We start from the raw sequence: 15,576 nt of genomic DNA on the forward strand, positions 1-15,576 counted from the left end.
AATTTGACCATTTATTTCCTTGCCACGCTTGCTAAAGTAAGCAAACATAGGCAAGCGCTTAGTTAGTTTACTTAGATAATAACCTAACTACTCTTCGTAGCAGTTAACTTACAAACTTGATGAATTTCCTTCCTCTAATACATTGGGACGTTAGGACGATGTCTTAACCTTGGCAAACACCTCATCAAGCCAACCCAGCGTCTTGAAAGCTAGCTGCTGCTCGGCACCAAGAGCGCAATGCTCTCCAGCACCTAGCTCAGTCTCGAATAAGAAATAGTGAGACTTTTTGCCCAAAAGTCTTGCCATCTCCTCTGGCTGCTCGGGGGCAAGACCGTCATCTTGACCCGAAGCAACAAAGACGGGACATTTGATCTGCGAAAGCTTCTTCTCGTCGAGATTGAACTCGCCGACGCCCGAGAGCCAAGTGTAAGGATCCGTAGTGTTCCAAGCCCATGTACCTTGGTCGACTCCCCATTTGAATTGAGTAGGAATATCAGGAATGGCGAGGAGCTTGTCAACATATTCGTTGAAGCCAGTCTTGTTTCCAGAGGTGAAGAGATCGACCATCTGAGTTGGGAACTTTTCGAGGATGGAGCGTTGAAGGTTGAGTAATCCGTCGATGGCGACTACAGCAGCGAGACGGTGTTCGCGTGTAGCAGCCAGAGGCGCGAGAAGCCCACCAAAGGACAGTCCGATCAGTGCGACGCGATCGGGGTCAACATCCTTGCGCTGACGGACATAGTCAACAACAGGAGTAACGGCCTCCCACCATTCCGGAATGAAACCAATATTCTGTTGTCGGCGCACGGTGGGCTGGCCTGGACCCTCGTAGGTGATGCAGTTCCAGCCACGGGCAGTGACTTCACGACAAGTGCCATGATACAATGATTCTTGATTGCCATCATAACCCGTGCCAACGATTATAGTAGGGAGTCGTTTTCCGTGCGTGGCCTCCTTACCAGGAGGGAGCTCTGGAGCTGCTGGGTAGAAGTATGCGGGTACAGTGAAGTTGGCGGCCTTCAGTTGGACAAAGGTAGGAGGCTTGGGCAGTAGGTTGACGGCCTTGTTGAAGGCTTCACTCTGCTTGTCCCAGAGTGTGTAGATTCGAGGATCGGACTGGTTTCCGTGCAAGAAGAAATCGGCAGCCCGGTAGTAGGAAGACGACCGGAAATACGCTTTGCGGGCGGATACCCACGCCTTGTTGCTCTCTGCCTCCTTGGCTTGAGCACCAATCTTGTCGGCAAGAAAGTTGAACTCTCTGGACCAGCTCTCGATGTTTCCGGGTTCAATGAGTGCGGCGGCTCGAAGAATTTCTCCTGTGGCAGCACCTTCCTCATTGGAGAGAGAAAGGTATTCCTCGAGAATGAATGCAAACTCGTTATCGCTGCTAAGCTGGTGCATAGAAGTGGTCGAGTTGCTAAGAGTGACGTTGGGTGGATATGGCTGGTTGTTGTTTGCGCTGGCAACCTATATATAAAATACTAAACATCAGCCACCACTATTTTCACGGCCGTGGATCATGGTAAGAGTAGATACATACAGCAACAAGCGCGGCGCTGAGCGTCATGAATTGCTTGGAGAAGATCATGGTGTCTTGTGGTACAAGAGCCAGTTGAGTATCGATGTGAGTGAAGGTGATATCTGTTCTCAAGACGGATTCATAGCCTGTTTAAATACTTGCTCGCGTCAATCAGTCAGGGACTGATCACCTTGATTCCACTTCTCCCCCTTCGAATGAGTTGCTCCATGGGTCCTAGACTGGAGCCTGTCATTCGGTCATTGAAGTCATCGCTTGGTCAAGGGCTCGAAGAAGCGGTGGGAGGTGGACTTCTGAGCAACCCAACGAAAATAACACAGCCGTAATTGAAGTCATCGCTTGTAACTCGGATCGAAAGAATTACTTTAATTGGAATAGAGAGTTGTGGCGCTGTCGTTCTCGTTCAAGTCAGGTACCCTGGTGGGCTGGGGCCTCTTACATCAGCGCTAGGACATTTTGAATTTAAAAAACCCAGCATCTCGGGAGGGACGGCATGGCATGGCGTTGAAATCTCCCGCATTGGTGGCAGATCCCCTCCGCCTTACTGTAATCGGGTATCGGCATGTAAAAGCGGGGAGTCGTTTGAACGAGAACGACGCAAGGAGGCTGAAGTTCCCCCAAGATCCGCAATGCCTTTTCAAGGTAGCTGCCATGTGTTGACAGATTACAATTTATGTTATCCCTGCTATGTCATAAACTTATCGTCACAGTCTGGGATGTAGGTAAAGCTATTCTTAGTTAAGTTCGGGAAACCTGAGAATATCCTAGACAAGTGTAAGAGTCGTCAGCGTGTACTTGCTAAGCCCCTGCAGCAAATTTTCATATGACGACTCCTATATTTCCTTAAATTCTTGCTCCGACGTTAAACCCTCGTCCGAAAAGCCCCAGTTCAAAACTATTACCCTTGAATGCCCCTGAAAGCCAACCTCTCGTAGAATGAGCCCATAGCAACCCAGACACACACTTCCAGCATGGCGATATCCATGCTCCTCTAAGCTTTGTCTTTAAACTCTTCCTCCAACACATTAAAGCTCATTGGGGTCAGGGATTTAGACTCTCCCCAGCTAGGTTTCATAATATGGAAGAGGCTTTTAAGTTAAAGACAGCCGCACCTCTACTGTCTGACACGAGTTATTCCCCCTATATTCTTTGTTCTCGCAAAGGAACCCCTCTCGAATGTCTTCTCTTAAGGTCGAGCAGACAGTCTTTGCTAAAAAGCATTTTGATTAATCTCTTTAATTATTATTCACAAAATTGTCCGACTACCTGCTGAAAGATTCGTATGCTATGAACTGCGCAGCGGCAATCCTGGCTCTCCGCCACAGTCTGTCGGAATGCATCAGCTTCAATGTAGCCTGCACCATCGTTGCTGCCCCGGCCTTGGCACTTCTTTTGCACAAATTGACGCTCAGGCGCAAAACCGACAGCATCTTTCCAGTTTGGGCAATGATCGAACTTGCGCTTGTTAGCTATATCCTTCGTGGAGATGGCATAGGCCGACGGATCTTGTGAGTAGCCAGCGAGGCCAATGTAACGGACGGCGACTTCTAACAAGATGAATCCAGCTCGGCAGCGCGGAAATTCGGCGGATCGCTCTTTTAGCTCAGTTAACCCATCAAGGGCCGGGCTTCAACTATAACAAAGAACACATTGCCAACACATCATAACATCATATCCCAATACTAACATAGTGGCCTTGTTAGTTTTGTATATGGCTAAGACGAGAATGCAACATGCCATGGAAGTTGATGTGAACTGGGGATGGCCCCTGGCCGAACGGCGACTCGCTGGCTTTGGGGTGATAGCCACTCGCAGTGAACTCGCGGCCGTCGTCGGATATACCTCCCGGGACGACATGGAAGAAATGGGGACTATGATATTAAGCTCGAGTTTTAGTTCGGGCCTGAAAGGAGAGGCGGTGGAGTATTGGAATAAAATGAATCACCATGTAGCTATAAAGGTCTAGGTAGCGCTCAGAGCCGTCAAGAAGATGTTGAGGCCACAATACATAAGGCAAACCTTCAAGATTATTTAATATAGATTCTGGTCTTGGCCGCATTGACGAGAACATTGATTTGATGACTTTTCAATTGGCCTCGCCTGGCAGAAATAAACATCCAACTCTATGATCTATCCCCGATCTCCTCCTCTCCTCCCTCAACCCAGTCAGGATGGTAGATGTATCTTTCAGGGATTTGAATTAACCAAGATGTGGAGCCTCTGAGGCCCATGTCGAGATCAAGGCACCGGTAGGGAGGTAATAAAGCGACCTGTAGCTCTCAACTAGGAGGAACAACCGAGCAAACAAGTATAGGGGCCCAAGGATTGTCACACTCCACTTGGCGTATCGATCAGTCCGGTGAAACAAGATGCTTTCTACCAGAACAAGAAGAGAGCTGACGGTAGGGGCAACGGCGATGGCCAGCGCTGACGTTCTCCAGAGGAGCCCTTCAATGTCAGTGGGGAAGTCGAGATTCCAAGCAAGCAGATGAAGGCCCCCAAACAACATGATGGACAGAATACTAGCAAGTATCATGACTCTACCAATGTCCTTCTTCGTAAACCGCCCCTCGAGAACCTGATGGACAACACTTTGGGGAATATAATAGTGACACGCTTGCAGGAAACTGATGGGGGCCGCCTCTGCAATAAGGGCGAAGGTCTCCAACGAGACTTCCTCTTTTGTGTCGATGTAGAAAGGCACACCGATATCCTTGGGCTTGGACCACTCTGAGAGATAGATGATGAAGACACATGCAGCAAAGGCCAGGGTGCTGACTTCGAGGGCTGAGAAAGGCACAGATTTGACAAAGCGAATGCCGAGCTGGGCTACAAGCCAAAGAACCTGTATGAGCGCGAGGCACCGCACAAGGCCATCGCTCTTGCTCTTGTCGTTGATTTCGCTCTCTTCGAGGTGTGGGAGTGTTGTGATAACACCGCGGGCTCTGGCTATCGCTAGCTGTTTGGAATCCAACACCCAAATATTTCCATGTAGCGGCGCGATATGCTTTGCTTTGTAGTGTTCTTCGCTCCCAAAAACCAAGTGCGTGTCTGTTTGAGCAGCGGAGGCTAGTAGAACGTGTGCTGAGAATGGTTCCCAGGGAGTATCACCCAACCCCTCCAGGTGCTTATCCTGGCTCTGGTAAAACTCGCGGAGAAACTCAGGCAGAGATAGAGACCAAGAATAGTCAAGACAGGTTGTATATTTGGCAGGACGGTGTCCGAGACCTACGTTCGTACGTGTGGTTGTGAGGTGATTTTCATGCGAGCAAGCGTCCTGGTTCAAGGTGGCTGAAAAGCAGCCGGGGTCGGTGTGAATCCGGCGTGGCCGATGTGATTCGCCTCGTGTGGTAGGGGTTGAAAACCGGATTGCAATGCCTCCCGTGTTTGCCAGTATCGTATGGGTGAGAGACCAAGGCACGTTGTCCTCCGCCGCCAGGTGCTTCAGCCGAGGGTTGTTGACCCAGCTAGCGAACAAGTTGGTAGTCGAGATGCCGACGAGGTACTCTGGAAAGACCAGCATGATTCCCATCCAGGCCAGTTTTCGGCCCAGGAGATAGATATGTTTGCGAAAGCGCTGTAGCTTGGACAGCGGTTTCACATCGGGAGGCACGGTAAGGTGGAGGACCGACCATGTTGAGAGGATTATGATGCTTGTGCAGCTCCAGACAACCTCCATGGTCGAGCGGATGTTTGGCGCTCTGATAAACCCACCAGGGGTTGCTGTGGGAAAGGTGCAGTTTGGGGAGAATTCAATCATGGCAGAAAGCATTACAAGCGTTTGCCGCGCGCCCAGGCAGCCAAATAAACAGAAGCAGAAGGCCAGTCTCTTCTTGAACATGTAGGGGAGACCAGCTCTGACGTTGTTAGAAGGAAGAGAGCTCTGCCTCATTGGTATACCGCCATAAAGTACTTATTTGGTAGCAAGCCCCTTGGCACTAAAAGAAAGTCTCCTATTAGCTACTTGTCAACCCTGGTTTCCGGCTCAAATTGATGTTACAGGATGACGCGTGTTCATCTGGCGTTTTTCTACGCTGTCGCCAGCTGTTGTGGACACAGGTTTGCACCAATTCCCCTGACTCTCGCCTCTAAAGACCTGGGGAAGAATGCCTTGCGAAGCCTAAGAGGCGTAAAGATGAGACTGGCTCAACCCAGCCGCTTTTCTTGCATGTGGAGGGCCTGACAAGGGGAAATTTGTGATGTGTCAGTCGTTCCGGGCCATCTGGATACTCTGGAAGAGGGCGGTAACCCAAGAGCATCGGGCTGTTTGACTATCCGCCAACAACTCCTGGGATTTCTTTTTTCGGAAACAGGCTTTGACATGAAAATGATTCAGCCTAAGCCACAAGGGGCAATATGGCGATGTCTTGAAAGGCAGAGTCGTGGGCACCTGTAGTCTTGAGGCTAGCAAGCATAACGCCAGCCAAGAGCTGTGGGTCGTGTGTTGGAAGACAGGCAAGAAGAAAGTTTTCCTCAGGTAGCAATTGGCTATCCGATATTACCACGGGGCTAGGCTGGCTGAAAGAGTTCCGTGCGAGGTACAGTACTGTAGACATGTGTCAACACTTGACCCGTGGCCAATCAGAAAGACGAATGCCGCTTCTTTGTTTGCTCCCCAAGCCCCCTCCCTCCTCAGCCATCAGCCCAGCCCGGTGAGATTGTGGCCTTTTCACACAAAAATCACCTCCTAGGGCCCATTACAGAAACTCAGGAGACTCAAACCTTGGGTGGATGGGCTAAGCAACATGGGTTTCTCAGCTCAAGCCCAAAGCGACAACACCTTGTCAGCGTGCTGCTACTTCAGCCTTGCGTGCAAAGCCATTGCTACTCTCATCGCGGCTCTTTTTCTGCAAAGGCTGCTGGCAAAGCCCAGGAGTTATGAGCTCTTCCCGGTCTGGGCGACGATCGAAATCGCCCTCGCCAGTTACCTGCTTCGTGGGGAAGGCCTAGGTCGGCGGATATTGTGAGCACTTGTTTGGATCGGCCTTGACAGGCAACAAGTAGGCTAACAGGATCTTTTCAGCTCAGTAGCTCGGCGCTACGGTGGCTCTCTATTCGGATTCAGCTCGAGGCATCAGATCCTCGTCCACCTCCCTGATGTCGATCGACTTATGGCACGGCCGTTACATACTCTGACTGCCGAGCCGGTCCAATACACACTATTCACGCGCGTCTTTGGCGGCGTTGATTCTTCGACTCTCAAAGGTAGGCTGCAAAACTCTTGGAAAGACCTCCTCTCCCCCATCGAAAGGCTCTTCCTCAACGACGCGGCGGCTACAGCGGCCATCGAAGGAGCCGGCGTTGCGCATCAGGCCGCCTATCTTGTCACGCTGGCTCCAGGTCGAGACAAGAAGCGTTGGGAGCTGTCTGCAGATGTCAGAATCATTTCACCCAGTCTACCCATGAGCCCAGGGGTGGCCGAAGCCAGCCTCCAGAGCTTGGCTCGGGACTTTGGCGCCTGCACGGCCATTCCTCTCCTCTACGGCAAGGATTTTCTTGACCGACATCCAAGCCTTCTTGATGACTTTTGGAAGTTTTACAACGACCTGTTCCCGCTTCTCATGATTGGCGTTCCGTCGTGGGTGCCCTTTAGGGCGTTTAGGGAAGGGCTGAGGGCACGATCGCGACTCCTTGAGGCGATAGAGGGCCTCTACCGGCGCATCGACCAGCATAAACAAGGACAGCATGTCGACTGCGACATGTCGGATGTCCATGACGCGCTCTTTGAGAGAAACAAGGTCTATGAGCGGGAGGGTTGGTCGTTCGAGGAGCGTGCAGCTGGGGATCTTGCCGTATTCTGGGGCCAAAACGCCAATACGCAGCCGGTGCTCTTCTGGCTCTTGACATATGTGTATTCCACTCAGGGCCTGGTCGCCCGGGTTCGTGACGACATCGCCCCCTATGTCAAGCTTTCCCAGACAGCACCCCCCGCCATCATGTTGATGGATATCCCAGGCCTGTCGAACAACTGCCAACTTCTGAAGGCTTGTATTTTTGAGACGTACCGCATGGTCAACGAGCCAACGTCTATTCGGCACCTGGAGCGCACAATCACCATCAACGATAGTGAGTTCAGGCACGAGCTCAAGGCGGGAACCTTGATTTCAGTGCCACACTCGCTCACCAACCATGACGCGTCCGTGTACGAGGACCCTGCAAAATATATCCCGGAGCGCTTTCTGGATGAGGGAAGACTTGCTCGTTGTGGTCGGCTGCGGCCTTGGGGTGTGGGGACCTCGATGTGCAAAGGACGGACGTTTGCAGAAAAGGAGATTATGACTTTGGGTGCGGCCATCGTTAGCCTCTGGGACATCGGCCCTGCGGGTGGAACCTGGAAGCTGCCCGCCATGATACCCGGCACTGGGGTGAGGAAGCCCATCGAGGATATTCGCGTCACAATCAAGCCAAGGACGGTGTGAATTGCTGGGACTCTGGGTGAGATTATGGTTGCTCAGCCGTTCTATCCTTTGTTAGCAAAGCACCTACAGTGCCTGCTATAGTACAGAAAGCTATCGCTCATTTGCTACCTGTAACTGTTAACTATGGTCGTATTTTGGCTTAATACTCTTTTGTTCTCTACACGTTGTTTCTCACAAAGCAACCTTTCTGTCCAGGTGAACAACATATTGCTCCAAATCACCACTCACACCAGCATATCACGCTCCAAACATTGGCCATGCCGCCAATTCCAATGTAATGCGCGGCAGCTGTGAAAAAGAGGAGAAGCGACATCAGTAGGGGGAGACCGCAGATATGGCGATTCCAGGCTTTGAGAGGGTCCAGTCTGCTGAGCATTTTAGACTTGATGCGCTGCTTTAGCAGGTGAAATACCACAGGCGGAGGCTGGTATTGTTCAGTCTCAACCTTCTCTGACGATCGAACGTCGTCCTTGGCTTCATCTTGCCCCTTCTCGACCTCCACCTTGCCAGCTGCAAACAATACCATGTCTCTGCCCAGAAGTACCTTTTCCAGGGCACCACTGGCCATGTCGTGGTGGAGTTCTAGCCTGAGGTGAGCTTTGGCGATACTTCTCTCCTCCAGCCTATACAGCTCTGCCCGTCGAGCAGCTATATCGTCCAAGCTATTCCCGAGCTCCACGACAATCTCGTGTCTGAGTGACTCTAGCTCCTTGATCTGGACTTTGGCGCATTCCCAAATCGAACCCATCTGCGTCAAAGCCTGGGCGTCTCCAAGCATCTTGCACAGGGCCAGGGCATTCTTGATCAGCGTCTCAAGGAAAGGTGTCTCGACGAGCTCCCTATGAACGGCTATGTGACGGATGCGCGTGGCTAATTTTAAACAAGCTGAAATGTCGTGGCCTTCGGGGTTATTGATGTTGCTCATGAATGTCCCAATCTGCTTGCGGAACTCGGCCACCCACAAGTTGAGCTCACCGGCCTTTGGGCAGTGCCACTGACGGTGCTCAAGGATGTCGGGCATTCGTTCTTCGGCAAACTGGAAGCATGCGTATTCTAGAATGGCCTGTACCCGAGATAGGATGAGATGATTGGTGCTGAAGGGTAGATGGACAATGAGCTGCGATGTTTCGGTCGGGTATCTGCTCTCATAATACAAAGGTGTATTTATTTCTGGTTCTTGTTCCTCATGAGGTGTACTGTTGGACTCGTATGGAGCTGTGAGAAATGCGTCAGCCGTTGTTCCATCGCTTGCTCGGGGTCGCGACTTGCCTTCGTACTCCTCCATAGAATCACTCTCAGGTGCTGGCATCTCCTCCTCCAACTCTGGATACTTGCTATCCACCACTGGAGTATCGCTCTCTGGTTCGGAATTTGGCGCTTGAAGAAAAGAGAGTTCTGAGGCAGACGGCTCTGGAACCACTGGTGCAGGTGGCACGGCGGTGCCTGGGTTCTTGGCAAACCGACGGCTCGCCTTTGCCTCGGACTCAAAGATCTGCTCGTTGAGCAAGCGACAGAGTGACTGGCACACAAACTGTTGATTGTTGGTCTTGAGAAGGGAGCTGACACCGCTTCGCTTCTTGTTTTGGCTAACAATAGGTAGAACGGCCTTCGCCCCACGGATCTTGGCGCTGCGGCCTGAGAAGATGTCTTTGAAGGTGAGGTAGACTTGTTCCTCGAAAATGGGATCGTACGGAGATGCCATGAGGGACATGCAAGTAAAACAAAGCAAAGAGAGAAGGCCGTGCCGTCGTCGAGAGTCGAGACGCGCTTGAGAGACCAAAGTTCAGATGTAGCGCCGCTCCAGAAATATATAGCCGCCCTCGACACTGCCCATCAGTGCAAGGCAGATTCTCAGCAGTAACCGAGACGATTTGAAACTGGATTTATGGTCGGGGCCCATCACCAGGTGGCGACCGGTGTTGGTCGGCCTCCTGCAGGGGGGTCTATCAACGGGCCGCAGATTCGTGGCTGAGCGTTCATCAACCAACAAGTGGTGGTGATGCAACTTAAGATGGCCTTTGGCGATGCGTGCTATGATCCCTTGTCAGTCCACACGGTCCAATGGCTTGCACTTTGTTATCTGCGTGTCTCAGGTTTCCCAAAATGATGTAGGATACCTATTAGTGGTGCGGGGGAATGAACAGCGATTGATTGCTTGTAATGTATTTAAAACCAGGTACTTTCAAGTCTCCTATTGAGTGGGCTGTGCTTCTGTGGCTAGTCTAGACTTCTGTTAGCCTTGCAGTATAACAAAGGTTTGCCAGCTGTTCTTCCTAAACCAGAACAAATTCAGAACTTCTTTGTAGTTATTTCTAGGTAAATGTCGGCTCTCGACGTAGAAACTGCAATTGGTCGTGTGCCTGTATTATCGTCATAGGTCAGGGGACAACACAGCCAAACAGAGTAGCGAGGTGAAATCAAAACCAATCACGGATAGGTATGGCAGTGCATTCACAGACGGTCTTCTGACTCAGTTATCCCATCGAGGGCCGGGCTTCATCTATAACAAAGAACACATTAGTGCATTCACGGATATTGGTGAGAAACTCCAAATTGTTTAAACTCTCGGTCATATCAAGAGAACCCTCCAACCAGTCGAGGTTTCCAAATATTCTCGATGTCACGAATTTGGGGCACAGCATGTTGGTGTTTGAATGCCATCCTTATGTTGAAGAGCTAGTATTCTTCTTTTTCAATCACATCTTGGTCGTGCACAACAACAAAGAACACACTAATTAACATAGCTAAAGAGCTAGCATATTGCTCACATGCCTGACACTCGTCAGTTTTGTGAAAGAAAAGTGAAATCATTACCCAAAAATCATCCAAAGCGTTTCCCAACCTGTCATGGCTTGGATTGTTCACCCAAATTCGGTTATTGCACAACTGGGATGTGCGTCACGGCACAGTCTGCCGGCTTGAACTTCCACTCCAACGTGCCGCTCCATAATGCCTCGATCCAGGACTCGTTCTCGGGGCAAATGGATGGATCTCCTAGGGGAAAGCCATACACATCCGCCACGTACGTGGAATCCTCATCCTCCATCACCAGATCCTCCATCATCTGCAGGCTAATATGTAACCCTCCGCTCTGGTCAGCCTGGATCGTCTTGAGGGCCCTGTCGAAGCGGAATTGTCCCAAGCATTCCCGATGGCCATCCGTATATTCCATGAGCATTCCAATGACGGGTCTGTGGGATAGAGAAACGTCTCTGCAGAGGGTCACCTCCTTGACTCCCCCCAGATTGCATCGAGATGCGAACCATGGATTCTGGGACGGGAAAACAGGAGGGTCGAGTGTCCGTGGGCCTGGGCTGAAATCCAAATTTCGGATAGGCTCCTCGAATGCTTTATCACACGCAATGTACCTGACAGAGGGCTCGTTTTCAGGGCCGATCTTGTTGAAGTAGATGCGTGAACCCTTTTGGGAAGGTTTCATGATTGTGTCCAAGATCAAACCGTAAACGCCCTCCTTGTCTGATCCAAAGACGGCGTGTCTTGCTCGATTCGTTTTGAACTAAGAGGCGGGTGTTACCGAAGATTCAATGACACGGACGTGATTGGGCTCTTACCGCCAGTTCGAAGAAGTCCCCGCTAAGTCTCCCCATCCAGCGTCGCTGGATTTCGGTGACGTATTCCCCTTGATCCACTGGCATGTAGACTACGACCTGATCACTGAAGCATACATCGACCTCTTTGTAGAATTCGATGTCGTCTCCTTTCCCGTGCGCGTGGATGGTAGACACCCAGTGACCCTGGCAAACCATGGTGTAGCCCGTGACATCTGGGGCGTTGCAGTCGAAGTAGGACATGCGGACATTCCGAATTATAGGAAAGTCCTCCATGACGTAGTTATACAGCATAAGATCAGCCTTGTTTGAGGGGTATTCGGGACTTGGCCATCTGATGTGAGGGTTCACGTACTTTGCCTCGTCATCATAGGCGTCGGTGATTCTTCTAAGCTTGACACCCTTGAGGCAATATCAGCCTTGAATCTTGAACAGGTGGCATGCTTACATCTGATTCGACTCGTATCGAGGAGAATTTAGCTCGAGGGGCATATACAGAGAAATAGGAGGGTGAAATATCCCTCCACCATCCTTTCACTACCGGAACTTTGCTTGATGGAAGAAACTGGACAAATCTAATGCCAAGGTGGTCCTCACAAATCCTGATCTTGTCGACATAGTTCTTCTTCTTGGCATCTAGAACAAGGTGATATTCCCCATCCTGGTTTGTGTCGATGTTGCGTAAACTCTTGATGTACCGAACGCCGTCTACCACACTGTAGCTTGCGTATACATCCTTAGAGAGGTCGACAGTGATGTCGGAGGCTTGAATGAACATTGACTGGTTCTTAGCCGTGATCATAGCACTTTCACGTACGAGGTAGCTGGCAATCATTGTCATGACCTCGAAAGGGAGTTTGGCTGACAGAAGAGCAGATATCTTTGGAGCCAGCAAGTGTTGGATACGCTTGAGGCGCTGGCGCTCCTCCAGCTCAGAGAGCCCGATGCTGTGCTCTGTGACGGCAAGTAAGTCATCGGTGATGATGAAGCGCTTGAACTTGAGACAGGACGAATGGAAAAACCGCACAGCCCTCCTAACGTTGGTCCGGGGACGCGTAAATTCGTCCGTGTCGTCCAAACGAAAAGCAAACTCAGGCGAGAAGCGTTCGGGTCCAGTTTCTACGCAATGATGAGACAAGTATCAAGATGTTGGCAACGTATTTACAGTACGGGTAACGACCAATTCACCCCCTCAGCGAGAACTGGCACAGCCGACATCGTTTCGACGTGTAGTAAGGCGGCGGATCGTCGACGATGGATTTGTCAGCTCTTCTCGAGGTGCCTGGCAGAGGGTGGTATCCACTGCGGAAGGAAGAGGGAGGAAACGACATCAAGAAGCAAAACTGTCAATGTCAGCATTTGTCGATGGTTTGTCAAGATGAGGGAGGGAGGATGCGCAAGGGACGGTGCCTAAATATACCTACAGCCGATGATGGCCAATCAGCATCGAGTACGTACCTAGCCGATCATCGCGTTTCAGCCCCACTACTTTCCTCTTCTCGGACCCACCCCGGGAGAAGCCATCACAACGAGGTTAATCTGGACCATTCTTTCATTCCATTTTCCTGATAATGACGACCTTTAAGTTCAGTGTAACGTTTGTGATTACAATATCGCCCATTCTCTAAAGTGCTTGAGATTAATAATGACGTCGCTGCAGGCATTATTCATCACGGAGGAGTCCGAGAGATTGGCGGTGATTTTGTCCAGATCGAGTGGCCACACCAAGGCTAGGATGCAACACCAACACCCTGTCAAAATGTCAGCCACAGCGGGGGCTAATGATCCTTATTTCCAAGACGTCCAATTGCATCTTCAGGAACCTGGGCAAACGAAATCCGTAGCCCTGCTGTGGCGCAGATAGGCCTGGGTACCTGTGGTGACTGCGCAACTGCGCCCTGCAGGGCTGTATCTCCCTCCAGTCAAGCAAACCCCCGCAAGCAAGAGACCGATAATCCCGACCGAGAACTTTAAATATCCTCCGTCAGCATCGACATAAGAGCACGGACAGTCTGACAATCTAACGACAGTTCAGTAACGCCTCTGTTCAACGGCTTTTTTTCACTTGACCATGCCCGGTGTTGCTCATGTGAAGCGATGTGACCAGTGTCGCCAGTCCAAGAAGAAGGTATGCCAAGAATACTCCTCGTAATCTCCGACTTCTCCTGACGACTCGACCCAAAGTGTGACCAAGTTGAACCCGTCTGTGGAAGATGTGAGCGTCTCGGCCTCCGCTGCGGCGGTGCTGTAGTGAACCGCTTCAAATTCATCCCTGAAAAGTTTGAGCGCACTCCCAACGCACTCGTTCCTCGAAACAATCGTGAAAAGTGCGAAAAGATGAAGACCGGGCTCATCATTGCCCAGACCCCGCCGAGCGAGTCGATGAAAGTCGCTACAAAGTTCATCTCAGTCCTCGAGAGTCCCACAATCTCGTACGACCTCAACTTGCTGGGGAATTTCTTCAAGACCCTCCCACAGCGATTGGATTCGAGCCCAGCTTTGAGGACCTCGGTGGGTGCGTTGACCGACATGTATCGCTCCACGCGGGGTCAGGGAGACTCGACACTGGCTCTCAGGCATCAAGGGACAGCAATGAAAGATATACGCGCAGCCTTGCAGAATCCCGCAGAAGCGCATACGCCTAATACGGTATTAGCAATCTACGTCGTCATGATGTCTCAGGTACGTTTAATCGGCAGGAATTTGACGAGGATAAGCTGAGACCCGACAGTATTTGCTCTACGAGATCGACCTTCCGAGTGTGCCACATCTACAAGTAATAGCATACCTCCTCGAGGACGCTATGAAGAAGGGTTGGATAAAAGACTTTGATAAGGATATGCTGCTATGCTTTTACTTTGGAATTGTCAGTGCCTTGTCCTCTTCGTATGAATAACCACTGACAATTTCTAGATGTGGGAGGCCATGGCAAACCATGAAATGACGCTTGACCCCCAATTCCTCGAATCCCTTGCCCCCTATATCACCCCGATCCCAGAAGGCGCCACTGAACAAGACCTGGATCGATCCCCTGGCATATACTCGCTAGGCCGGATGCCTAGGTGGCTCAGCAACCCTATACTGTACCATAAGCAGATATCTGAAGCTTACGATATGTACTATGCCCTTCTACCAACCCTCCGCAAAGCACTATCCACGACACGCGCCGCCAGAGAGGTCCCAAACGCTCCCTTCGAAGCACGAAAGGCCCTCTCCAGGGTTCTGGTCCAGCACAGCATGATGACCGTCGTATGCGCCCTGCTGAACAAGGCCGCTCGCAGGGTCGATGACCGCGACGGGAAACTCCTCCCCCACATGACGGACTTTTGCAACGACGTAATAATGATGGCGAAACTATCGGTCGAGTTCAAGCCGATTGCCTCGGCCACCATGCCCGAGACAATCATCGACGTCTGGGGTGTCATGGACCCCGGACCAGAAAAGGATAGTCTTGAGGCGGCGCTGTGGGAGTATTGCGGTCAGACCACCCCGAAGTGGTTGGCCAGAGCGGAGAAGCTGGCGTGGTGCATGGAGGAGCAATATCTATTGAGCTTGGAGGTGGCGAAATTGAAGATTTAATGATTGAATGACGGCCATGATACACGGAACGGCTACATTGGGAATTGGAGGAATATGAGCGAGTATAAGACATCGCATGGCGTTTGCGGTGAGGATTTAGGAATAGATAGAACTATGTAGACAAACAGCTAGAAGATACAAAATGTTCAGAATGATTCTTTGATTTAAAGCATACTTATTAGCAATGACGCCAATATTGTGTTGAAAACTGCCTTCTTGGCTACTGTTCCTAAAATTCTGTTTTGTGAGAAGTAAAGCCCCTGATTCCCCAAGTGATATCTCGACTCTCCCAAACTAATATTCTCTCTATCCCACCCTTATTGCATCCTATTCTATCGAAAAGTGTCTATGAATCTAATAATACCCGTTTCCCATTCTAATCCCTTGTAAGTCTATTGTTTGATCCGCCATCACAATCTACCCTTGACCTATTACCACTCCCCGACCTCTTTCATGGGTCTGTTCATTTGTT

The 15,576-nt window shown here is 50.7% G+C and overlaps 6 protein-coding genes across 6 annotated transcripts; 2 read left to right on the top strand and 4 right to left on the bottom strand.

Annotated features, from left to right (window-relative positions):
• Window positions 1–150: 150 nt before the first annotated feature.
• LRP88_06368 (Alpha/Beta hydrolase protein) lies at window positions 151–1,588 on the bottom strand (the record flags this gene model as incomplete). The annotated part of the gene is made up of 2 exons (XM_083242907.1): window positions 151–1,467; window positions 1,541–1,588. The coding sequence occupies 2 exons, from the start codon at window positions 1,586–1,588 to the stop codon at window positions 151–153; spliced, it is 1,365 nt and encodes a 454-aa protein (XP_083101843.1).
• Window positions 1,589–3,737: 2,149 nt separating this feature from the next.
• Window positions 3,738–5,216, bottom strand: LRP88_06369 (uncharacterized protein; the record flags this gene model as incomplete). The annotated part of the gene is made up of 1 exon (XM_083242908.1): window positions 3,738–5,216. The coding sequence occupies one exon, from the start codon at window positions 5,214–5,216 to the stop codon at window positions 3,738–3,740; it is 1,479 nt and encodes a 492-aa protein (XP_083101844.1).
• Window positions 5,217–6,282: 1,066 nt separating this feature from the next.
• LRP88_06370 (cytochrome P450) lies at window positions 6,283–7,956 on the top strand (the record flags this gene model as incomplete). Its single annotated transcript, XM_083242909.1, has 2 exons — window positions 6,283–6,500; window positions 6,561–7,956. 2 exons carry the CDS (start codon window positions 6,283–6,285, stop codon window positions 7,954–7,956), a joined length of 1,614 nt encoding a protein of 537 aa, XP_083101845.1.
• Window positions 7,957–8,173: 217 nt separating this feature from the next.
• LRP88_06371 (uncharacterized protein) lies at window positions 8,174–9,658 on the bottom strand (the record flags this gene model as incomplete). The annotated part of the gene is made up of 1 exon (XM_083242910.1): window positions 8,174–9,658. One exon carries the CDS (start codon window positions 9,656–9,658, stop codon window positions 8,174–8,176), a length of 1,485 nt encoding a protein of 494 aa, XP_083101846.1.
• Window positions 9,659–10,831: 1,173 nt separating this feature from the next.
• LRP88_06372 (uncharacterized protein) lies at window positions 10,832–12,360 on the bottom strand (the record flags this gene model as incomplete). Its single annotated transcript, XM_083242911.1, has 3 exons — window positions 10,832–11,473; window positions 11,529–11,927; window positions 12,097–12,360. The coding sequence occupies 3 exons, from the start codon at window positions 12,358–12,360 to the stop codon at window positions 10,832–10,834; spliced, it is 1,305 nt and encodes a 434-aa protein (XP_083101847.1).
• A 1,236-nt stretch (window positions 12,361–13,596) lies between these two features.
• On the top strand, window positions 13,597–15,104 carry LRP88_06373 (Zn(II)2Cys6 transcription factor domain-containing protein; the record flags this gene model as incomplete). Its single annotated transcript, XM_083242912.1, has 5 exons — window positions 13,597–13,653; window positions 13,710–14,040; window positions 14,182–14,207; window positions 14,257–14,391; window positions 14,439–15,104. The coding sequence occupies 5 exons, from the start codon at window positions 13,597–13,599 to the stop codon at window positions 15,102–15,104; spliced, it is 1,215 nt and encodes a 404-aa protein (XP_083101848.1).
• Window positions 15,105–15,576: the final 472 nt, after the last annotated feature.

This window comes from Fusarium phalaenopsidis (assembly GCF_050370095.1).
Source record: "Fusarium phalaenopsidis strain FUZ10S chromosome Unknown contig_32296, whole genome shotgun sequence".
Taxonomy (NCBI): Eukaryota; Fungi; Ascomycota; class Sordariomycetes; order Hypocreales; family Nectriaceae; genus Fusarium; species Fusarium phalaenopsidis.